At 33.0% G+C, this 26,874-nt stretch overlaps 1 protein-coding gene across 10 annotated transcripts in view; it reads right to left on the bottom strand.

The window, feature by feature from the left end:
• Positions 1-4,918: 4,918 nt before the first annotated feature.
• Positions 4,919-26,874, bottom strand: part of ADGRL3 (adhesion G protein-coupled receptor L3) — a 761,742-nt gene continuing 739,786 nt past the window's right edge. For 7 of the 10 annotated variants that reach the window (XM_037034108.1, XM_037034105.1, XM_037034109.1 and 4 more), the window contains one exon: positions 4,919-7,756. In XM_037034108.1, the coding sequence (XP_036890003.1) occupies positions 6,957-7,756 (800 nt within the window). In that variant the 3' untranslated portion in view covers positions 4,919-6,956. Of the gene's footprint in view, positions 7,757-9,604; positions 9,657-14,323; positions 14,453-26,874 lie in introns of all 10 variants that reach the window. The other 3 variants (XM_037034111.1, XM_037034110.1, XM_037034102.1) reach the window with 2 other exon arrangements.

Genomic DNA, 26,874 nt, shown 5'->3' on the forward strand with positions numbered 1-26,874 from the left:
CATTCACAGAGGCCAAAAGAAGAGAAACCAAGCTCTTTCTACAGTTCTGCACAATCTGATTCTTTCGTTCATTAGGCAGAAACCGGTGTTAGAATATACAAAGAGGACTTGTTTCCGAAGGAACACGGTCTGACTGTCCACAGCTCTGCTCTGAGACACATCATCCTTTATTAGTTAGGATGGGAAAGGAAAGCTTTATTCTCAAGTGAGGCATGACAACCAACTTTAAATGTTTTTCTTCATCTTTCTTAATTCATAATGGCATTCAAAACATAAGACATTGTGACAACTTGAAATTCAAGGCATTAAAAAATGCTCTAGAGGACAAGACAGTGGTCAGCGTAAGGGGACACTCTTCTCTAGGCATCGCGAAAGAGTTGATGACATTCATGAATTTTGCCAAACATTTGTAGAGGTCCATGGTATGTCTCATTTTGAAGCCAGGATCATTTTGCCAGTTTTACCTTGAGAAGAATCAGGGGATTCTTAAACTTTCAAAAGCCACTTTAGGTATGAATTTTAAATCTATTTTCTCACCAATGGAGTGTGAAATTCTGCAGTGTTGGGCTTGTTGAGACAAACTTTACACCTTTAAAATTTAAACTTCTCTGATATTAGATTAACCATACATCTTTATTAACCTCTCCCTTAGATCACAGAGTAAAACATTCTAATTTTCAAAATTATTTGTTCTGAATGACAATGTGGATATAAATTAAATCCTTAAGAGTTGGCTTTACTCTCATCTTTCAAGTTCTTTCCTTGTGTATTCTAGAATGAAGATAATTGGGAATACTTTTAGACACATTTGGATTATGGAGTACTCTGATAGCACATCACGTGTACAACTGTCTGCAGAATTTTATCAATTGACTACAACAATTGAATAGATAGGACTTGAGAGCAATATTTTCAGAAGTGAAAATTAATTTTAGCCTCCAAGTAATATTCACATATATAATGAGTTACCTGGTCATATAAATATTGTTTGGCTATGAGTTCTTTTGCACAATGTACATAATTCCAAGTTAATATTAATCAATGTTTATTAGAAAGATTCATAATAAAGCTCTAAAAGGTACAAAGCTACAAGTAGCATTAACTGTCTTGACATACAATAGAGTAAGCAGATTAGAGAGTGAAGGTGAATTGAGGCAAAGATACTTACATTTAAGTAATATTTATAAAATATTTATGTTTCCTTGAGAGAAAGTATAGCTAGACAAGAAATATTTAGTGTTAAAAGTGTTTAGGGTTTGCTGTGGAGTCGGCAGGATAAATTTATAATATGGTAAATTCCAATTTTTTTTCAGCACACCAATAGAATTTCACACCGTGTTTAAAATTTTTACCACTCTTAATTATTTTATTATTTCTTTCCTGGAATTTTTTATCTGAAACTCTAACTTAGGACCTGCTACCTTACTGTAAACTTGCCAACTTGATTCCACCCTCCTTCTGCCCATATTGTGACTGAAAAGACTTGGTTATCACAATAGTTTTTTTTTCTTGTATAGTCTTCCTTGACATCTGCATATAAATCAGAGTTCTCTCTCAAGACTTCTTAATAGGCATACTTTGCCTTTAACCTTGAAGTACTCTAGTGGGGCATTTAAATGAGAAAAATCTGCATGACCTAATATTAAAAGAAAGAAACATCAAAACATAGTTGAAATGAAGACACTTGAATAATAACTTAAAGGTCTTAAATGTTAAAGAAGTGCAGACTTTTAATTGTTTTTTTAAAAAGAACAAACAGCAATAACTTTATTCCAAATGACAATATGCAAAACCATAGTAACTACCTGTTTTATTGCAAAATGGTAAAGTTCATGATATGTAAATAAGCTATTTCCTCTGCACTCTAAAAGGAAACAGAGTAGGTGGATGTGTGTAAAGTTGAAAGTCAAAGATCGATTTCTTTTTCAAAGCAAAGAGGAAGTAATCAGGTTAATTAGCAAATAGAAAAGATTCTTCTTATGGCCTAAGCAGGAAAGAAGCAGCTATCAGCGCTTTTTAATTTCTACTAGCCTAAACAAAATTTAGATATTTAACAATATTTTTCAGATGGTTTAAGAAGACATAATGGCTGATTACAAAATTAAATTTATAGCGGGGATCCGTCAAATCTATATTATGAGCTCACAGAGGCTTCTTGTGCAGGGTTCATCTGCACAAAAACGCTTCCACAAACTGTTTGGTGAGGTCGCTGCTTCACTGTTGTGCTTCCATGCTCCCTAACTGACTCATGGAGGTGCAGAAATCGAACATCCGTTTAAAATGTTAGGAGTGCATAGTACTTGTGTGTGTTTTAAGTTATAGTTATGAATTACTAAACATGAACTACTTAAATTTAATATCTTGGTACTACTACAATATTCTGGAAAGATCATACATATGGTTATTTTATCTCAAGTATTTTTGTTAAAGAAAGGATATTATGTCAGTATTTTCAGAATTGCTCAAAATCAAATTAGGGTTGGGTACTTTTTCTCGCTCTGAAATTGAATTGACATGCAGAGTAGGTCCGTAGTGTTTTATTTTATTTTTCTCCCCAAAACATCCCAAACAGTAGCACTTTGGTACAATAATGATAGGCATCTTCTAGGAACTGATTTCTCTCTTACTAATAGGAGATGATTATTGATTAATTTGAAATTAATGTTTGGACAACCCAGAAAATATTTTCCCCTCCCTTTTGGACTATAATAATATAAAAAGTCAGTCTTTAAAGTTTTTAATATATTTTAAAGTGAACAAACCAGCCAAAAGGTTTGAACATATGTGGGGAAAGGGCCCAAAATCATTGCCCAAAATTAAGTTTATGGGTTTGTTATAAATATTACTAATTTACATATATATGCTTATCTCCATTATTATGAAAAGTCTCATCACATCCATTATTAAAAATAAAAAAACTAAATTAAAAAGATTTAATATGTCAACATTTTAAGATTACTAGGTCTTTAAAAATACAGATCATAAAATACATTTTAATTTAGAATCAATGTAAATTTTTTTAACAGGAAGTTAAGAGTACTTCCATTACTTGCATTTGATGAATTTTACTGATTACATTTATTTCAATATAATTATTCTCATGCCAGGATTTTGGCATTACCATTATTTTAGTATAATAGTTTATTGTTCTACTATTGAGTTCTAAACTTTAATAACGTGGAAACAAAGAGAGATGATAAAAAAAATTAATTGGATTTCCAACCACTTTCTCCTTCACAAAATTTAGATTTCTCTATAAATATTATCAATTAGGAACATGAGCTGTGCAATATTTCAACAGTTTTTGAATCAACTAAACATGCAGTCAGTCCGTGCCCTGATGAATTTGCATGTGAAATAGGCCTTAGAGAGAAAAAAATTCAAGTGTAAAATGATATAAAAACATTATTTCACTAAGAAGTAATAGTTTGTTTCATTGACATCACTTTTATAACTCTCAGATAATGTGTATATCTGTTTATGCAAATTTACTTCTTAATGGAAAATCAGATATACAAAAGATATATGCAGATAAGGTTGTGAATGTCACAGGGTATTAAAAATAAGAGTCAACCAAATGTAGTAATAAGAACAAGACATTTTTCAAAATTATGAATTTATCAATAGTTACATATGAAAATGCATGTAAAAAAGATTCAAGTTCAGGAATTCAACCCTTGCTAATGCAAAGGGGACTGAATAACTATATTATAGATATACACAAATTTCTGTTGAAATGGATATAGTTAACTCCTTTATCCAGTTTGTTTTCCTTATCTTTGCCTAAAACTTGGGGGAACAATCTTTTCTTGTGAAAGTCTTGGGATCTTAAGTATCTCAGAAAGTGCACCAGTTAATAATGCATGAGAGTTCCAAAACCTTACCCTTCCATCTTAAGATCTTGGTCGTAACTGAAAGTACTGAAAGGCCTTCTGCACCAGTGCATCTGTTCAAGAGATTTTCTTCTACTTGGTCTATGGAGAGCTGGGGAGTCTACCTGCTTCAAAGTTCCATACAATGAAACAGAAAAGAATAGTGGGCATGGAGGTAGCAATATCAGAAATTCAGAATTGGCAGCATCAGCAAACTGAACTGAGGTAGTTTCCTCACTGAGCTGTGAAACTAGCTTTTTTACTGAGATTACTACTCGATTGGCAAAACAAGCTTAGGTACTCAGCACCCACAGACCGCACTGCTGTTTTCCGAAGTTATCTTCAGTACGTCTAAAAAGGCTTTCTTTCATTGCCAAATGGATTCTCTGTTCCAGACAAGCTAACCATCTTTCAGGTGCTAATATTACCATAGTGTCATGTGAGAAATCTAATATCTGCTAAAGTTTGTGGTTCTCCTAAACTTTACCTTTTAAAGAAAATCTGTAGACAAAAATTACTCATGTCAAGGGACTAAAAAAAGAATGATGTGTACAGTATTTTTAGTTGATAACAAGGTTCTGATGTACTCTGACCCAACACAAAATGTTTTCTTTTGTTATATATTTTAAACTATATATATGTGTGTGTGTGTGTGTGTGTATATATATATATATATATATATATACACATATATAAATAATTGGCAAGTCTCTAAACTACTCCTTCCCATCTTAATTTAAGAAATCAAACTTATAGGTGGATGGTGTTTAGATTTCTGAGGAATGTAAAAGAAAAAGAAAAGGAAATCACCAAGATATTCCATACTACAGGAGAAATTATAACTTGGCAAATTCATTCTAGCTTTGCCCTAGGGGAGCCTCCATGCTTGGGCATTGCTGATAAATGTTCTTTACTAATGGAGATCTAGAAAGTTTATCTGAAAGGACATTTTTCCTTCCATTTTTGCCTTATATATACATTAAGAAAAATAGCATTAAAATGTCTTATACTATCTTTATAAACTGGATATTCACTTTGCTCTTTTGCTTGCAACATTTTGCCAATTGCGTGAATTTAAATTTCTAGCATCAAAATGGAGTTTACAAGGGAGGAAAAACTATGATCTACCTCCACTCCCCCCAATTTAATACTTAAATCTCTGATGAGAGTGGTTTTTATAGTAAGCACATGGAGACTGCAGCTAGTTTACAAATAACCACATAGTAACCTATAAATTAACCTGCTAGTAAGTAAATTATGCATCTTATTTCAGCCAACATAAACATGCCCATCCCATTTTTTCTGGCTTAATCCATCTGCAAAAACTGTATAATTTTGTGCTTAGATTATTCATTTAAGCAGATTGATTTCTTTTTCATACCTCATTTGGGCCATAGAGGATTAAGTAAGTTTATGTACCGAAAACAGAAGGAAAGAAAGGTGAGAAAAATAAAAAGAATAATTAATCATAGAGTACATACATCAATACAATATCTACTAAATCTCAATCAGTTGTTTATTGGTTGGCAAACAAGTTTCACTTTTACAACAAATATTAGTAATGAGGTCATCCAACTTTGAGACCATACAAAATGGATCATAAATTTAAAAAAAAATTATATGTGCTGCTAATTTACCTCTTGTATTCCTACATTACTTAAAATCCTGTCAAATAAATAAAATTTCCTGTTAATAAACAGAAGAGGTTTTTTCCCCCCCAAAAAATCACTTCAAAATAACTTGACCTTGATTCTTACTACAAGGGAGTGAATTTCCTTTAAAAAGTGGTAGTGCAGGTACCCACTTGGGTTCAGACTGAACATCCAGTACTTTAGTGCCTATAGGATACCATATTTCTTTTTCACATGCAGAAGCCCCACTAGTTCTATTGATACCTCTTGACTTCTAGAACCATAGCTACCATCTTGGTGGATGAACTGCTTGCCGAATAACTTGCATTACAACAGATGTGCACTGTAAACATAAAAGTTTGTCCTGCTCTAATTTGCAAAAATGCTCTTGGAATATTCTGATTGAATAAAGATATATAGTTAGGGAAGTAAATCTAATTTTATTTATTTTATTTTTTGTAAAAAATAATTTGTTTGTATTACTAGAAAATGATTCTTATAAAGTGATAGTTTTATTTATTTATTTATTTACTTATTTTTTGCCAGGTGACATTTTAAAGAAATAAGCAAAAAAAAAAAAAGAGAAGATAAAAAAGAAAGAAAAAGTGAAGAAAGAAAGAAAACAAAAAAAAGAAGAAAACTTTGCTCTCTTACTGGTAGACAAACTTGCAAGACCAGCACGAAAGAAAAAGAAAATTTCTCTCTCTCTTTTTTTTTGCACTACATTAACAGGACTCAAATTCTGGAGGAACAGAAAGCAGACTATATGTGCAATGCTAGTATCTGTACATTACATAGAAATTGTTCATTTTTTTCTGCCATTAGTTTTATCATCAGTTAATACAGCAAATCATTACATATGCATTTAGCATATAATCCTAGAATTCCCTTCCATTTTGTTATTAATTTTGTTGTTTTATTTTGTATACCACAGCTTTTACCACTGTGATGAATTCAGGTTGAGAGTGACTAAAAACCTCTATGTGATACAGTTTTGCTTTGCTTTTATGTTTGTTTGTGCAGCATTCCAATCTAGATGCAGCATTGTTACTAATTTCCAACAACTCTTCTGGCCTTCTAAAAATCAGGTCCTCGTAATTATAGTAACAGAGCATCAGAGATGTTAGAACAAACACAACATAATTCAACAAGGCCACAATGAGCGCCATTTTCTTCATATCTCGTTCATTAACATAATGAAGTCTCCATCTGAGCGGGGAAAGGACAGGAAAGGATAGGGTGCCGGGGAATTTCAGCAGTTACCTTTCTCCCCTGGGCTGACCTAAAAATCCCAGTTGAAAAAAAAAAAAAAAGAAGTCTGAGAGTTTGTGTTTGTCATTCAAGAACAGCATAAAGATTTAGGAGTACACATATTATTACCACTGCTTATAGCAACTCAGAACAGTCAACCAGGTGTTAGCAGTTTTGTTGATTTAAATTTCTCTTTCATCTTCTATAGACTTGTGACCAAATGAGCAGGTCCTTTTGAACTTCCCTCTGGGGGGGTTCCATCTTTGTTTGGAGGAACTATAAATCCATCGCTGCTACCGCGACCTAGCTGGTAGTAGGTGTGCAGCTGATGGATGTGGTTTCTGGAGCCTAGGTTTGGCATGCTTTTGTAGTAAACATCTTCGGCATCACCACATTTGGCCGGTGGGGGTTCGGTCTGGGTGCTGGTGGTAACACTCTCCGCGGGAGGCACGCCAGCCAGTGCCGGCATGCTGGTGTAGCGAGAGTCCCTGTGGGGCGACTGGAGATCTTCCGTGTGCTCGTTGGTTAGCAAAGGGAAAAAACTTTCACTGTGGTCTTGGGGGATCCGCCTTCTGGTGTAATGGTGTGGCTGGTGGTTCTCCGTGGAGTAAATTCTTGGGGGCAGTAAGGGAGCATCCGATTCCTCATGAATGAGTTCCAGACCCAAACTCTCCTCGTGGCTAAAGGAAGTCGCATCATCCAGGACAATGGCATCATCTTCACTCCCACTGCCGAGGTTATTAACCAGCTTGTTCATCAGATTCCTATTCTGTTCACAGGAGCGCTCGTGGTTGTTCAGGTAGGAAGGTATACAGTTGGAAGTGAGTTCCTTCAGAATCTTTTTTTCTAGGGCGGTCTCGTTATGGTTATAGCCTCGGTCTATGATTTGCACACAGTTGCTCAGGTATTCGCCGCTGGCAATGCTGTAACTATTGCCATGGTTACCATTCAGTGGTAGAGTATCCATGACACTTGTATCCCTGGCATTGTTCAGAAGCCCCTCTGGAAAAAAAATGACAAAACACTATGACATTTATATCCAAGTACCCGAAGAACACATACAAACACAAAAGCAAAAACAGATGACTGTGAAGCATGTATAAATTGCTAGCATTTTAAATTAAGTATAAAATGTTTGGAAGTAAACAAAAAAGACTATTAAGTCTAATGTACATATCTATCTATATATTTGGAAAATTGATAGAAATCTTATAAATGGAAAAGATGGGTTTTAAATAAATGTTAAAAACTATGAATTTCCAATTTATAAACAAATACTGCCTAAAATTATTTAAAATCTATTTCATTAGAAGTTAGAAAAAATAATGCAAAATGCGGTTTCAGCTTTTAATTTATACACATCAAAGTAAATGTAATAATTAATTACCTTTGATTTAACATGTTGTTTTAACATTGAAGTAGATATAATAGTAACATAATTTTTGTGTGGCACTTTAAATATACTGGTCAAAGTAAAAGAATCAAGCAGTTTCTAATAATTTGATATATAATTTTATAATACTAAAAATAATCCCTACATAGAAAACCACAAAAGGATTACTTTTAATTTGTCAGAATGATGTAGTCATAAAATAATATTTAGTCAAATAAATGGCACATAAAAATAATTTGCACTAGGAACTTGCAAAACAAAAATATTTGTTATTACTTTCTACTTTTTTTCCTGCTACAAGCACTTTGATGGCTATTTTATATTAACCCATTAGTAATTACTTAGGGTCATTAGATAATACTACAAAAGAATGTGTAAAGACACAGAATTTGATTTCTAAAAACATAGTGTTTCCATTTCATAATGAGTGATGACCTTGTGTATATATTAAACTTTGGGTCTAAAAAGAAAGAGATTAAACATTGTATTTTGGGAAGGAACAGCTGTAGTGAAACAAATTTCAACCCATGCTTATTCAAGTTTTTTTATTCTTTTAAAGGAACAGAAATCCAAGAATCTATAATAATTCCATAACTCATTTCAAATGCAACCACAAAAGAAAATCAAACAAACATTCAATTAAGTAGTGGTAAATAAGCAAAGGTATTTCTTTACAGAACAATTAATTGAAGAATTCTATTAAACCTCTCAATATACTACTAACTTGTGAAAATACAGCATTCATTCTATGTCTGTGATGCAATGATGTTTATCCAAACTGAATAGGTCACTGCTGGTTTAAATAAAGTGCCCCAAATATGTCAATTTTTACATACACTTCTGATGAGTACTCTGTATTCAAGTCACAGTTTTCAAAAACAGCAATGCATAAAACACACTAAAAAGCAACCATCACAGACATAGGGTGAAGCAATTTATTTTCATGTTATAAGATATCTTGTAGACAAATCCACAATGTTCAGAAAAAAAAGGAAATGCTTTTTAAAGGGCCGTATGTGATGGGTGATTGTTGCTGCAGAGTATGCTTGATGGTTATGGTTGAGCGACTGATGCATTGAAACATTTTTATCTTTTCTGTTGTCAATGCATTAGGTACAGATTGAAAACAGCCATAGTAAAAATAAAGTGGGCATGTTGCATATGACATACATTTGTGTGATGGAATGCACCAATAAAAATTAAAAGTTTGTGAATTCGCAAAAATAAATGCTTAATTTAAAAACAATTTAACTCACACAAACATTACATGAGACTTAACAACTATGTTGATTATGTGACACAGTAAAAGAATCAGACAACAAAAGCGTCTAATCTCTATTAACATATTAATATCAATCGGTTTATAGGTTCTTTAGTTTTTAAATTGTGAGATGAACTGTTTTTAATAACTACATCATCTATATGTGATGCAATAAAAGTGAACTAAAAAAAATTACATTTGATATGCAATGTTTAGCTTTACTCCCATACTTGTCTCTCTGTAGGGCTCTAAACGACAGCATGAAGAAAAAGAAAGAAAAAACAACAAGTAAGCTTACAGCGACAGTAGAAGAAACATGAGTAAAAAGCAAATTGATGATATGCAGAAAAAAGAGTCAAAGGAATAATTTTCACTGTCCCAAAATTTATGAGTCTGTGTTACATGGTTTATCATAATTAAAAATACTGAAATGTTAGTTAGAAATAAGAACCCCCCCTTAATACATGCTAATAAAATGAATTTTTAATAGCATTCCTGCAGTTTGTAAATTTCAAACAATACACATTTTTTAAAGACTATCATACCAACCAAAGAGAGTAAAAATATGAGGGCAAGTCATGACTATTTCCACAACTATATTTTAATATTTTATATATATATGTATATATATGTGTATGTATGCATGTTAGAAAAATGCCTGCTTCTAAGAAATGCCATTAAATTGAAAAATTTTCAGTAAAATTATAGTCTTCAGCTTATATACAGACAGCAAACTAGAGTTGAAGGTTTTCATTTTTCCCATATGTATCTTCTCTTTCCATTTACAAAGATCATTTTTCTCCTACTGTACTTCTACAAATGTTTTTTTTCATTTGTGAACAATACTGATCAATACTGTCACTTCCGGAGCTCACATTCAAGAGTTGTTTAACTATGAAGAAAAAAAAGGTTAATTCCAATCATTATTCTGTATCGAGAAAACGTGAGGAGGGGAAACATACCACCATCGATACTGATTTCTTCTGAGTAGTTGCACAATCATATGCAATCAAACTTTTTTGAGCTGACTTACTGAAAACAGTCCTAGCAAAATTATTTTTTAAGCCCCATATTTTAATCAGGTCAAAAGAACTGCTCTTGCTGATTTTGTTTACAGGAAGGTAAAATCATTCCCTTCCCTCCAAGAAAACCCCCAAAACTCCAGAAAAGTCACTGGGCTAGATCATTTCAAGAGATTCTGACTTGTTACAATTTAACCACTGCTTTTGAAATAAGGTGTTTGTACTTTAAATGTTTATTTGCTTCTCAGCAAAAGGCTAACAATATTTCAAAATGCAGAGGGATTTCTTTATGTTTTCAAAATAGCTTTAAAAAGAGAACTGGAAATCAAAAGCCAAACAATAAAGCACAGAAGAAAATCATTTGCTGATTCATTATGGCTCCCTCCTTAAAAGACAGAGTTTTAGAACTAAAAGTGCATGAGAGATAAGAAGTTCAATTTCTGCTTTTCAGAGATGAGGAAACTGCAACCAAGAGAGGCTAAGCCTTCTCTAGCACCCTGTGAATAGTGTCAGAAGTGGGGTCAGACAGGGAATCTTCTGGGTTTGCTCTGGGTACTATCTCTTTCTCTTAACATCTGCCTTAGGCTTTGAATATTTATTTATATACTTTATAATGTAACCTTGTATTCTTACAAACTATAATCTTTAATATATTTATCACTCTGTCCCATCATAAGGATATGTGTCTAAAATTTTAGAATTGAATTAAATTACTTTAAAATATAAATTATTTTATGAAATTTTGACTTCCTCCTTATATCATATTTTGTGAACAAGTTTATCTATAATTAAACTGATCTTACAAAAATGGAATTGTTCCGTTTCTGCAGAAGATAATGGCCCAGAAATACTATGCATGAAGTTTTAAATATTTCCACAATGTAAATCCAATATGATAAAAGTATATTATTCATCTTCAATCGTAATTCATTACACTTCAGTAACACTATAAACACAGCTTTACATATTTTAAATAAAGGCCCTACAAATAAAAATGGATACTTTAAATCTGAATGCTTCCCTGCTTGATGGCATTGGTGCAACTGAATCAGAGGACCCATAGAACAGAACCAAGTGGCAATTCAATATAAACCACTCTAGTACATACCGAGCCACCTATATTTCATGTAAGATTTCACCTTGCCAGTAAGAATATAAATGCATTCATCTGAAAACATAAGGTTAGTATCAATATGACAATCACCAGTTAATTTTTGGATCGGTGGTAAAAATAGTTATTTTAAGCACTACCATAGTTTAACATCTTAAAAATATTAAAACATCACATAGCTGAACCACTGCACTTCTGACTCTGAAAAACAATAATAAAATTATTTACTATATTTAAGAAATTCGGTAAAATTTATTTAATTTACTGGCATAAACTACAAATCCATTCACAAGAATCCTTTGAGTATTAAATGGTAGTCTTAACAGCAATGTCCAGTAATAGTTCCATACGAATAAAATTTTAAGTCTATATATTATTATTTTAAACTTTGCATCACAAAAATTTTAATTTGAGAGTGTTTATAGAAATGTTCCAACCTTAGAAAAATCTACTAATTTAGAATATCAATGAAAATAAAATAAGACAAGAAGGTAGGTACTGAATTAGAAAAAACATATAAAATGGTAATTGTTAATTTTTATTACATAAACACTAAAATTATATCAGAATAAGCAAAGAAGCTGACTAAAATGTAATCTAAATTGATTACTTGTTTTAAAACAATTTCCAACAACTTTTTGTGTGAATACCGTAAAATGGTTTCAATTTGTGGATATGCTATAAATCTTCATTTAATATCTCTCAAAACTTACTATGCCAGCATACTTTGAAATGTTTATGATGATGCAAGTAATACCATTTGTCTCATACCATTTTTTATAAAGTCCATTATAAGGTCTGCTAAACTGTTCTGTCAAACCATGTCTGGTGCATTGTGTAATGTACAGTTTGTTGAAGGACACAATGAAATTGGGACATTGACAAATGAAAGAAAATTTAGGGGAGGGGTGACCATGAAGAAAGACCTAGAAACTACCTCATATGGATGCTACTGAGGTTATGTTGTTAGGGACATGGAGGACTGAAAGAAGACAGGTTAGCTGCTTTCAAATATTTAAAGGATGGCCAAAAAGAGCATAGTTCTTTGCTCTTTGCTCTAGAGGGCAAATCTTAAGTGTCATGACCAGAGGCAAATTTCAGCTCAGTGGAAGAAAAAAATAGATATGCCACAAATGGAGCATTTCAACAGCTGAATGCAGTTGACCCTTGAACAACGTGGGTTTGCATTGCATGGGTCCACTAACACATGGATTTTCTCAATACATACTGTAAATGTATTTTCCCTTCCTTAGGATTTTCTTCACAGATTCCTCTAGGTCTACTGCAAGACTACATTATAAAATACATAGAACACACAAAGTATTAACACATTGCAAATGTAATCGATAATGCTTCTAATCAATAGCAGACTATCCGTAGTTAAGTTTTGGGAGAGTCAAAAGCCGTATGTGAAGTTTGGGTGCTCCTATCCCCTGATATTCAAGAGTCAACTGTATATGAAATCCTGAGCTGGCAAGGGTCCCATTAGAGAAAATACTTTAGCACAGGCGGACAGAATTCCAGCAATGTCGTAAAGAAGACCCAATGAGCTCCGCTCCTTCTTCTGATTCTAAAACTCTGATTCCTGATGTGTGGGCCTTAAGAAGGCTGATCAAATTTAAAGTTGGCTTAATTGTGCTATCCTATTGACAAATTACTGACTTTGGTATCCAGAAATAATTTAAAATCATCCTTTGTATTTGGCAAGGTATCAAGTGGAAGCTCAGATTGTTTTAGATAGCCAAAGGCCACGTTGAAGCAAACATGCTTTTCCAGAATAAGGATTCACACCAGATTTTACAATCTCATGTCCCTAATCTTTTACCTCTGACTAAGAAAGAAAAACAAACAAAAAACTCCTTCAGACATTCTCACAGAAGGTAATGGAAATTTATTCAAAACTGTCTGGAAATGTAAAATACTGCTAATCTATCACATCCAAATAGAAGGAACCTTGGAAGTTTCTATATAAAACTTGGAAGTTTTACATAAATATTGAAATATTTACAATATTATAGATTTAAACCATATGTAAATGTTTTAAAGAGATTTATGCTTACTTGTTTCATGGACAATTAAATTTTATATCATTTAAAACCAGAGGATATAGAGGAAGCATATTCACAAGCATTGTTCTGAATACGTAGACACAATAAAAACCAGGTTTTTTTAACCTTCCTGAACCAGCTCACATGGGCAATGGAAAGCTGGGGTAGATAGAGCCTGACCAGCTACGTCCTGTTCACTCGTCTTTGCTCCGTGTTTCAGATCAGTGCAATGCTCCCTGGAGTCAGTATAAATGCTTTCCTCAGTACTGATGTTTTGTGTTGAGAATGTGCTTCATCGTATAATAGTACAATTATTTACTTGATCTTGGAACATTAAGACTAGTGGCTCAAGTGTTATCCTACTTACCTTAGGTAAATATCTCATTTCTCAAAATAAACGCATAGGTATTTATTATAGAAATCAATCAACAACAAGAAAAGTATTGACAAGTCACAACACATTTTGTAACATTACAAAGAAACAAACGCATATTGATGAAACGAGTATTTGTTTATCAGAAGGAAGGACTCCATTTCTTGGAAATGGAAATGGAAAGCCTAAGGAAAATGGAAAATAAAAGCACCAAGAGGGATGGAAAGTGAAAGAAATCTGTGTGTCTGCTTCCAAAAGAAAGAAAAGGCAGGAGGAAGGAAAGAAAAATAGAATGTGGCCATAAAAGCTACATAAAATGGGACTCTCACTTGAAAAAAAAACGAGATAAAGTCCAGCACACCTTGTGCGTTGTACATGCTGGCAGAAGGGTTGTTACAGACCGCCGGTTCCCCAAGCAATGTATTATAGGGATTGTTAGTACCATGCGGACGAAGCAGAGCATTGCTTATAAGATGATTAGCCATGGCTCCTGGAGCAGCCCCATAGAAAGACAGAGAAAAAAAAGGTCAATCAGGCAAATGTGTTTGAAAAAAAAGAAGGAAACATTTAGAATGACAACAGTTGATATAGCCCTGATTACAGGCAGGCAGCTAATTAGACTAAAAAATACAGGCTGCTAAAGCACACGTTTCCAACAATGCACATATTCGCGTCGATGGGAAAGAAATAAAATGATTTACAATGTTGATTAAGCCACATTTAGGGTGTTCTCTTTTCCAAAGTATAAGCAAGAGTATATTCCCATGCTTGCTAAAAATAAAAATTTTAAAAAAGCAGAGTCTTTCACACAAACAAAAGACAAAACACAGAATAAAAGTTGAAAAGAGTTAAAAACGAAGAAAAGCTAAAATTAAATAAAATATACCCTTATTCACAGAAACCACTGTTTTTTTTTCAATAAAAGTAAAAAAGCATAAATAGCAACATTTACGATCAGACACTCATTTGGAGAGCAGTTGTTGACACAACAGAAGATTCTGACATATTTAAAAATTGTATGAAGAGTAATTATTTAAATTAAAATGAAATAAAATATAATCACTCTCATTAGTACACCATAGTAAGCATACTAATTAAGTGAATATACAAATCTCATAAAGTGATCATATGGATATTATTTTAAAATACTTAAAATAAAATATTAGCTTTGTGGTATCAAGCAAATATATATAATTCTATTTTCCATTTTCCAACTGGTTGGACTTTGGCAGACCAGAGTTACAAAGTTAGATTATTTCATCTCTTGTGAACAGAAGATATTCTTATTTTCTAACATACCATCAGTATGAGTTGCAACCTCCTACCCTTAAAAGCTACTTAGTCAAAAAGCAAAAAAAATCAGAGGAGCCGTTTTATTAAATATAACTAGGGCAGGCATGGAAATGAGAGACAGACAGAATGTATTAATGTTAGATGATGAAGAAAGAAAAAATGACTGAGGAAAAGAAAACACATTGTATAGAAACAAGGGAACGTACTAGTAGATACTAATTTAGAAAAGAATGAATATATAATCTATAGATGAGATGAAAGTATTTGAAAATTACAAATATTTGCAACCAACGAAGAGTTAGTATCTGGAATATAGAAAAAAACTCTCAAAGTCAACAATAAAAACCAACCAACCAAACACACAAAAAATTTGCAGTTAGAAATTGGGCAAAGGCATAAACAGACACTCCATGGACGAGCATGTAAAGATGGGAAACAAGCTCACGAAAAGAATTTCTATTAGCTATTAGGCAAAAACCTTAAAATCACAATGAGACATCATTACATAATTAAAATAAAAATGGTGATAATGGCAAGCAAATGCGGGCAAGGATGAAGAGAAACTCGATCCCTCAGATTTTGCTGGAGGGAATGCAAAACAGGATAGCTACTCTGGAAAATATTTTAACAGTTTCTTATAACACTGAAAGCACAATTACCATACCATCCCCCAATTGTACACTTGGATTTTCATTGGAGAAACAAAAAATTAATGTTTACATAAAAGCCTGCAGATGGATGTTCATGGCAGATTTATTTGTAAGAGCACATAATGGGAAAGAGCCAAGATGTCCTTTAACTGGTGAACAGTTTAACAGTCTGTGATGCACTCACACCATGGAACACTACTCAGTAATAAAAAGTAAACACCGAGGCACATAATAGCCGGATGAATCTGTAGAGAATTACACCGAATAAAAGAGATAATACCAAGGTTATGTACTGTATGGTCCAGTCATTCATCCATCTATCTATCTACCTATCCACACATGTATATGTATATATGTAAGTACACATATACACACATATACATACACACATGTACACATATATATATTCTGAAAATGACAAGATTATAGAAATGAAGAATATGTTGGCTATTGCAAGGGGTTAGAGATGAAAGGGGGAATAAGGGGGTTTGGTCATAAAGGGCAGCACGAGGCATCCTTGTGGTAATTGGAACTACTCTGGATCTTGATTTTGGTGGCATACAAGGTCTGTCTGGGAAAAGTCCAGCCGTTGTTAATACACTGAAAACAGTTTGTGCAACATCCATGTAACCTGGCAGTCAAGGAGAGTGGACTGGAATGTGCATGCACGAACAATGACAACTTCACTTTACTTTTCAGTGGGAGCAGTAGACACTGTTGAGTGACCACATATACTACGTGGCCATCATATTTAAAATAACTAAGCAAACAGAGCAAGGAACCTGCATTAAATTTTGTGTTAAGCTTGAACATTCTTGCCCAGAAATGATCTGGATGATTCAGAAGGCTGCAGCTATGAAGCTGGTGGTTGGTGGCTTCATCATGACAATGCTCATGCATCATGTCTCATGCAAAGTTTTTTTGTGAAACATAGAATCACTCAGATGACTCAGCCCCACTACAGCCCAGATTTGGTGCCCTCTACTTCTGCCTTTTTCCAAAACTAAAATCACCTTTGAAAGGGAAGAGATTTCGGAACATCATTGAATTTCAGGAATATATGTCAGGGCAGCTGATGGCAATTGGAACTGTGTGAGGCCCCAAGGTGCCTACTTTGAAAGGGATTGAGGTGTCATTATTCTATGTACAATGTTTTTTGTATCTTGTATCATATTTAATAAATGTTTCTATTTTTCATATTACATGGCTGGATACCTTCTGGACAAACCTCATATATTACAAAAACATACTCTTGTGATAGAACTAAACACACAAATAGAGATAAATATTTTAAAAAGTGAAGAAATCTGAATTAGATTGGAGAATTGTAATAATGTCAATATCCTGGTTGTGATATTGTAGTATAGTTTTATAAGATATTTTTGAAGGAAACCCAGTAAAAGGTAGATGATGTCTGTATTATTTCATATGACCGCCAGTGAATCCACAATGATCTCTAAGGAAAATGTAATTGATATTGAATAAATAAATAAACATTTAGTCATTTGTAGAGTATGTTAAATAAATGAGAAGAAAAAATTTGTCCTGGGAGTAATAAATTATTGAAATCATAGCTTTTTGCTATATGGTAAATTCTCAGTCAAATAACAAATATTTTAACCTCCAATCTGTGTAGTTAACACTTCTTCATTTAAAGGACAATATAACTTGTCAGATCTGTAGAACTGGAAAGCTTCAGTTCAGAAAAAAAAAAAACATGTGTTTGCATCTTATACATCTGACAAGAATGAGCATAAAACTAGAATCAAAAATTTTAATATGTGCTAATGACTATTGGCTGATATTGTACAATATTTTTATACATTGCAAAGGAAGATCATCAATTTATCATATAATGGATGTAACAGGATATTATTTCCCATTAGCAAGTTAAATATATAAAAATTAATACAAAAAGCTACAAAAGAGTTGGCTATAGTGCCTTTCACTTAAGAAATGAAATATTATAAATCTTAAACATATATTAAAATTTCAGATTAATTATTAGATATAGGATTTTGTCTGCACAAAATTTTTAAAAAGCAAATTATATAAGTTATACCTGCTACTTCATATTTATTATTCTGGTCCATTTTGCAAGTAAAAGGGAAAGTTATTTTCTAATATAAATCTAACATGACTTAAGCATTTTAATAGAAAATGAAATATATGAGTAACAATATAAACTAGGGTAAAAACCTTAAAAATATAAAATAGTTCATATTCTTTACAATCCATCACAGATCAAAAAAGGGGCAAAATCTCTGTGGCTGGGATTTATATACACATCTCTATATATTTCTCTTCATCACTACACATCATTTCATTTGAACTAATTGGAAAACAAACAGTAGGCTGAGAAGATTGCAGGCTACTTTTTTCCCCCTTTGCTTTATACAGTTTATAAAATAAAAGATTCCTTTGTTTTATATACATTTTTCCCATGCTGATGTAAAGGAAGGGAAAGAACACTGTAAGTGTTCTCATCACAAGAAAAGAAATTTTGTAACTATGCATGATGACAGGTGTTTACCAGACTCATTGGTGTGGTCATCTAGCAAAATAAATATGGAATCATTATTTTGCATTCTTATAACTAATATAATGTACCTCAATAAAAATAAATAAAATATAAAATACACTTAAAAAAAGATGATAATCTGTGCTTTAGAATAAAGAAAGCATTCAGTTGTGATGAACCAAGCAAAAGCAAGAAGCTGGTGATTTAATGCTTTGGTTTTTGTTTATCATTCAATTTATGAAAATCTAAGAATAGCAGAACAATGGCAACAACAAAACGTAATCATACCAAATGGAATAATAAAATTATAGTGAAGCTATCAACATTGTCCTACAGAACCAATCTGGTTATATCTCTTACAGCACAAAATTCCTTTTCAGATTTTTCTAACTTTAAAAAAACGTTTGGGGATGTACTTTAAAGTACTTTTATCTGTGAAACTATTAATGTAGGAAGACAGTTTTTTTTCCCCAAACATGATCTGAAGATGTTTTTTTCAAGTGACCCTCCTATTTTGTAGAACTGTGGGATGACAGAGCTTCAAAGTTCATTGTATCTATGATCAGTCCCCGGTAAGGCAGGAAGGCCAGCAACAACGGCAGAAACACTATGGGCACACAACCGTGCCATGACACAATGTCGGCAGAACGGAACAATATTCAGTCTTGGCGACATGGCTTCGGTTGTGTGCTTCCTCAAATCTAGGTATGACGCAGGATCAGTTAAAACTTAATGAAACATTGTCCTCTTTATCCTTGGCATTGAAGACCTTTTTCCAATAGAAAAATAATCATACTTTATTTTTTACTACCACTCACTATTATACACCTTGTGTGCACTGTCTGAAACCAATGCAATTAAGGTTACTGAAACTAACTTCAGTCCTGCATATGGAGAGTTATAATTCAAGAGAGGCCTCAGTAACAGGAAATCCAAAGTAAAATGTTGAGTTTGGTGACTGGTGTTTTGCATGGAGTATAGTTACGGAAAAGCTCTATGGGGTTTGTTGGTTCTAAAGAAAGAGAGAGATGAGCCAGTAGCCAACCAATTGTTCATTCGATTCACTTGTTGAAAGAAGTCAATTCTTTTTCATGCTTTTTCTGGACACTCAAGGCTTGCAGTGACTTAGAGAGATCATTCTTTTTGTTATTCTCCAAAACAAGTGCAATTTTCCTAGAAGTTATTACCACATGGTTCCTACTCTCCCTATTCACCTTTAGGCATTTCAATCATACCTTGAAAGGTGGCAATCACTGTGTTGAAAAATAAACAGCTTGTTGCCAAAGCCCAGGTCTTTCACCCCTAAATTTGTAAAGAACCTGTCTTCCTCTGCCTTCTATGTGTACTTACTTTTGATTTTTCTCTTGAGCTACACTGCATTTCACTTGCCTCCTAAATTCTGTTGTGTTTATCTCTGGTTGTCTCACAGTTTACTCAGGACTCTTTGAATACTGATGCTGTTTTCCAAGATTCTGTCCATCTTGTCTATTCCACTTCCCTCCAACTAACTTCTGATTTGAAAAACTTTCCTTCTAATAGCTGTGAAATTGGTGATGACTTCCAAGATCATTGTTCACAGACCACCTGTCACTGTTTTTCAGGTGCAATGTTAAGTGTACTGGTTAGTCAGTGTGAAGACAAAAATAAATTGATGCTGGGGGTGGAGAGGAAGAAAGTTATAACTCTACATCGTGAAAAGAATGTGTGTGTGCAAATTTCACTAGAATGTAAGCTCCAGGAAAACAGGGAGTATGTAGGGTTTTTTTCATTGTTCTATTCCAAACATCTAGAATACTTGCTATAGCTCAATGGGTATCTGCTTAATTAATGAAAAAATCTTAATGTGAAATCTATGGCATCAAGAAATACAAAACCAAAACAAAGTCATTTTAATCAACTATGAGTAGTTATATAATTTGAGCACATTTTTAAGGGTGACTATTGTGCAATTCCTAATGTGATTTATTTTCTTCTAACATTATACCAGGTCTTATGATAGTGAAACTTTTAAAGTAGAAATAAACAGTCAATACTAAATGTAGTTAATAAGTAGGGTGAAAACCATGAATCAAAATAAAAAGCTCCAATTGGAAAAAGAGGCAGAAAGTGAAAAGCTTGAAGTAGATATGTAAAAATAGTCTTTCCTTAATGATCTGAGTCAGTAAATCCTGTCTGCAGTCTAGTGATACCTGCCTATTAGCCATGGGAACCAAGGGTGAGCTCCACAGAAAAGGAATTAGCATCGAATTTCATTATGTGTGAATCAATTCCAAAGTAGTCGACAAAAAGCCAAATCGTGTAATCTTTATTTCTGGTGAAAGTGTGATACAAAGCAAACGGGGTTTTCATATTTAATATGAAAACCTTAGGAATATTTTTCTGACAATTACTTGAAAGTCAGACCCTAAAGATACTGAAAAAAAAGATTAAGTGCAAAATCATACTCACTTAAAAAGTCTTTTTCTTTTTATGTATTTATACCTGAAGATGGAGAATGATATAAAAGGTTTTCTTTTTTTTCAATATTTCATTTATTCATTTTTAGAGACAGAGGAAGGGAAGGAAAATGGGAGAGAAACATCAATGTGTGGTTGCCTCTCATGCCCACTCCCTACTGGGGATGACCTGGTCTGCAACCCAGACATGTGTCCTGACTGGGAATTGAACAGATGACTCTGTGGTTCACAGGCTGGTACTCCATCCACTGAACCACACCACCCAGGTCTGATATAAACATTTTTCAATGAGAGAAATGTATATGGAATAATAATGACTATGCTGTTTTTGAATGTACAGTTTCACCACAACACTGTTATATGTTTTTCTGCATGGAAATAAAATAGGTGTTTTGACATTGGAAGGCTCTGAATGACAGTACTGTCGAGGCCAGTTCACTGTGATACATGTAATTGAGGACTGAAAAAAATAATCTAAGGCAGATCAGTGTGCTTTGAAATCATGAAGTAAAGAACAGATCTGAAAAAAGCTGACAGTTGGATCCCACTTGAGTCTGTATTGTAGCACTCAGAAACATAATTCAAACAACGTTTCTTCCCGACAGCAGGCTAACAAAAGGGTACTGCAAAGCTCTTAAAATAACTTGAATTGTCATTCTGCTCTGCCTCACACACTTCTCTTTTAAAAGTGTACTACATTTAAAAAAATGTACTTACATTCTTATTGATCATATCAAATGGCAAAATTCTGTATTTCAAGACCATGGTGATCTAATGAACCAAATTAATACAACCATTCCTGAGCAGTCACGTATCAATATACCTCAATTTTCAAATTCTCGCAAGGTATAAACACACAGGATGGTAAATGTTCTCTTTATTTTATCTCAGTAAAACACATTTAACTAGATAGTTCTTTCTTCCTTAATATGCCTCATAATATACTCCATCCTCCATTCCATTCACTCTCCCTTGGGAGAGAGATGATTCTCTCTCCCTTGATTTGACATATTTTTTCATTTATGAAGTCATCTCCACACTATACACTGACTGACATACATAAACTAAGAGATATAGAAACTAAGCAGAGTTACTATTGATTAGTGCCTCCCCTTTTGATTTCACACCTTCATTTTGGTCCACAGTGGAGACTTCATTTTGTGCAAGTAAATACAGGGTGGGGCAGAAGTCAGTTTACAGTTGTGAAGTGAAAGAGTTCATTCCTGTATTATTTATGTATTGTATTACTTTCCATACAGAAAACTGTAAACCTCCTTTGGCCCACATTGTAGAGTGTCACCAGTGATGGTGTTTTCTATAGAATTAGAACACCAACTTCACTGTAAGACACAAGGCATTTTACCGGGAGACAGCATCTATGACATGAGGAAACTGTCACAACCACAGGTAAAATGCATTAGGTATATGTGTTATATAAGCTGTATAACATAAACAAATAAAAAGAAATGCAAGTATGTAAAAAAAGGCTTCCAGAACTATGAAGAACTGATTCAATAGGCATTGCCTATTTTAAGTATGTTGTTGCCTATTTTTTTTTGCTTTCCTGTGTAACAAAACAATATCAGGAAAGACAGTTCAGACAATGATCCACTTCAAAGATCACTTTATTTACAAGAGACAGCGATATAAATCAAGACGCAGCTGTTCATAATAACAAAACTAACGGAACCTGAATGCTATACTCAAAAGTTAAATAAAGTAACTTTAAAAACCACAGACACCATAACTTCATATTTTTTTTTACTCTTAGTGTCCAAGCAATCAATGAAAATACAAAATGTCAGGGAAGAAATATTTTCTTGAAAGCCAATGACTCTTTCATCATTTTTTTCTAAAGTCATAAATTGAAGAGCTGACATCTTGATTTATCACACTGTGTACTTTTAATAGCCAACACGTTTGCTATTAAAATTTAATCAACCTGCCTATTAAATTTCTTTCAAATGTTTCTGAGATACTTTAGGTTCTTTTAATAGCTAATTCATTCACTGTGAATCTATTAATATGGATTTCAGTGACATGTTTTCTCCAGAGTACAGATTGGGTTATTGTTAGTTCAATAACAAATGAAACATTCTTAGTGGAGAAGTAATGCCTCCATTTTAATATATAAATTAAAAGATTTAGAGTTGTGAACCCTAGATTACCTAGTTTATTCCCCCCTTTTTTTGCATTAACTGCATTTATGTATGTTTTGCTGTCCAGACACATGCATTATTCTACAACACATACTGTACTTAGAAATGAAATGACTGTCCCCATTTTCAATGTCCTACATATGTCAAATGCTGCCGAATGTGTCTGTGCCAGTTCACAGGTCCATGAGCAGTGTAGGTCTCTCTAACTGTGGCCAGGACTCACTACTGATGGGCTGACATGTTTGCCAATTTGATAGTGTTACATGTTGCATTTCCCTGATTACCAGAGAGATGGGGTAATTTTTTTGCCTTTTTATTGGCAATAAGGGTTTCCTATTCTATGACTTGCCTGTTTTTATCTTTCTCCCACATATATGTGTATATGTTGGTAAATTTTGTTTACTCAGTTTTAGACATTCTTTATACGATAACCAACTAACACTTTGTTGGTCATCGTGAGTCGCTACGCCTTCTCCCAACATTTCACCTGTTATGAGTGGGGTTTAAATTTTCAGAAAAGAACCTTACATGCCTTTTTCTTTTAGGTATGAATTTTATTTTGTTTTTTAAGAACTCCGTTAACTAAATCTAAAATATTTTCTTCTAAAAGCTTTACTTTATTGTTTTTATATTTTATTAGATATTTTTGTGGCCATGAAATGCAACATGATTGCATTGCAGATGAAGAAATTGGTGCAATTATATAGCCATTGTTATATTTTGCATAATTAGCTAAAAGCAAAGCAGCTAAAAGGTTTTTAATCTTTTAATTGCTCAAGCCAACACAGGTGGAACTGGAACACAGAATTCTTGGTAAATCATTGCTTGAGAACAGAGGAAGTTGTTAGTCTGAAGAAGAAATAATGACCTATACTAGACAGTCATTCATCTCTAAGAGTCATCTTTTGTGGTCAAATGCATGTATTTTTATATGCCATTAATTTGGATATTTTGAATACATTGGCTTAATTCAAAACAAATAATACTGAACCTAAACCAAACAGACCAAGTTTGCTTCACCACAGGCAATACAGTAGTAAATCACAGTTATTTTTAGGAAGAATACAGTATGTAGTGTTTTGTACATAGTGAAATAAGTTACATGTATTTGTAAATCCCACGTTGCTTCTGCATATTTTGCTGAGGAAAACAAAACTCAAAACAAAGAGAAGTATAATAACTCTCTAACAGTATAAAATAATTTACCAACGTGAGGAAAACATGACTTTTCATATTAGTCTCTGCCCTATATTAACGTGCTTTCTGATATTGTGCCAATTATCTGAGCATACATGCAGAAGATCTATCATGACTAAAACTTGAATTTTAAATTTGGCACCTACATTTGAAAAAAGTAGGTCTGAGCAAAGCAGGTAAGAATTCTAAAAGGTTTCTGAGAATAAAGATATTCTTGACAGTGCTGTGCAGAGAAGACTTACATCATAATCATAATCAAATCTGTTTTTAGACTGAGGCTGTTTCAGGAAAGTTATATTGTGTCTACTTTTCTAGATCAAGATTAACTATCTTCCTTCAATCTGTATATCCTCTCAAATCTTTCTTAATTCACCAGTTGTTTTCTGGGGCTGTAAATTACTTTTTGTCAATGCCTTAGTTCTTAAAGCACTGTCATTCCTTATAATGATAAATTATGAACAAAGCCTATTATGAAAATTGTGGGAGAACCTATCATATAAGCACTTACTTTTAATATATTTTTAGGGAGAGGAGGAGGAGCCATGGAGAGAGAGAAACGTCAATTTGTTGTTCCACCTATTTATGCATTTGCTGGCTGCTTCTTGTGTGTGCCCTGACTGGGAGCAAACTCACAAACTTGGTTTGTTGGGATGATGATCTAACCAACAGAGCTATGGGGTCAGGACTAAACACTTCCTTTTACCTAGCATGCAGTATATAATAAAGTTGAGTTATGTGAAATGGAAGTCTTGGTATACAATTCAACATGTCCTATTTTAATCAGATACCACATAATTACTGGTAATAACAATTTATCTTGTCTTCTAAACGTAGATAATATTCTTGCTAAATGCAGATTCCCCTTCCACATTTTAATTTGTCATGCAATTGAATTATTTTCTATGCATTTTCTAAATATCAGATATAAGTTAATATGATCTATTTCTTAGAAAAATAATCTGAAAAGTGACCATTAATTATTATATATTGCATTTTATATCATCACAAGTTTTATGTTTATAATAGAGTAGGGATATTTTTTCAGATGAGAGGTATAGGTAAGTTTTGCTTGTTTCTAGATTTTGAATTATAAGACTTTTCAGTTTTTGTTAAAACCAAATTAGCACATACATGTAATAAGAAGTTCAGTGTATAACATCATCACTGTCTATATAAAGTCAGCTCAAACAGATTTTTTACTTGCTCTAGGCATCACTCTGTTGTCCTGACAGAGAACATAGTTTCAAGGAATATCAGGTTCAGGAGTACAAAGATCTGGGGAATGTTATATATTTGGTTTTATTACTAAGTGATTATAGGCTGAAGTTATTTGTCTGATTTATTAACTAAAATTTTCCCAACTAAAATGTGCATCCTTTTACTGAAATATAAGAAATTACAAATTAATATAAAAGGATTTTACCAATAAAATACCTTGAGTGCTTCCAGGAAAGAAGAATGATTATAAAATTTTTCTTGCAACTTAAGTGTTACCAATGAACAATAATCTATAGTAATTCAGCATCTTCCATATCAAATAGTTTTATAAAAGTCATATGTATTGGCAAGTCTATCCCCCCATATAACCACAGTATTTTTTCTCGAGTATTTTATTTTTTAAAGATTTATTTATTTATTTTTAGAGAGGGGGGAAGGGAGGAAGAAAAAAGGGAGAAACACATCAATGTGTGGTTGCCTCTCCCATGCCACCTATTGGGGACCTGGCCTCCAACCAAGGCATGTGCCCTGACTGTGAATCAATATATCCACAGTATTTTTAAGTTTCTTTTTTCTTTCTCTAAATGATTAGGATAAGCCCACATTAAAGAATTATACTTAGGAAATAATTAAGGAAAGGAAATAATTAATGGAAGAAAAATAAGTAAATGTATGAATAATTATGCTGTTAAGAATATCTTATATTCATGCAAGGTGATAAAAATCATTTTGAAATAATTCTTGGAAAACTGTCTTTATTCTAAGCTTTAGCTAGATTCATGAAAAACATTTAAAAGAACAGAATAAACATTTTTGTTATCATGAGTAGGGCTCTGTGGTCAGAAAATCTTATTTGGATTCTAGACTTTGCCATCTTATCTTAGACAAGTTAGTAAAAAAACAGCTTCTTTATAGATATAAAGATAATGGATAACAAATAATTAATAGTGTGCAATAGATAAGTGGTGGAGAAAGGAGAAATCCCAAGTTTATGAAGAACTATTAAAGGGGCAATTGTATTCTATTAGAGAAAGGAATACCAGCAATTTCTGATCATAAGTTGGAGTATCCACATTAAGTTCTAAAAGAGATGATATTTTTAAATTATCACATGCTTAGCAACTTATATGAAACAAAATAAGTGGTATCTCATTGTAGCTGTTTGATGATAAAGAAGTAAGAAATACTTCCAATTATATAAGGCAATAATATAATGAATGACAAAATAAGAAATTTATTCTACATAGATAAAGAAGTCTCTTTGTGAAGAAGTCTATGAAAGACATAATAACAACAACAGCAATAATGATTCTCACTATTGAATAGTTGGCTATGAGAGGCTGGACACTTTGAAGAATTCATGTCAAAGAGAATATTAAAAGTAAAGCACCGAAAGGCCTCACTGGGTAAGCATTTAA

This window comes from Sturnira hondurensis, unplaced genomic scaffold (genome assembly GCF_014824575.4).
Source record: "Sturnira hondurensis isolate 20B ecotype Veracruz unplaced genomic scaffold, ASM1482457v3 Scaffold0022017, whole genome shotgun sequence".
Taxonomy (NCBI): Eukaryota; Metazoa; Chordata; class Mammalia; order Chiroptera; family Phyllostomidae; genus Sturnira; species Sturnira hondurensis.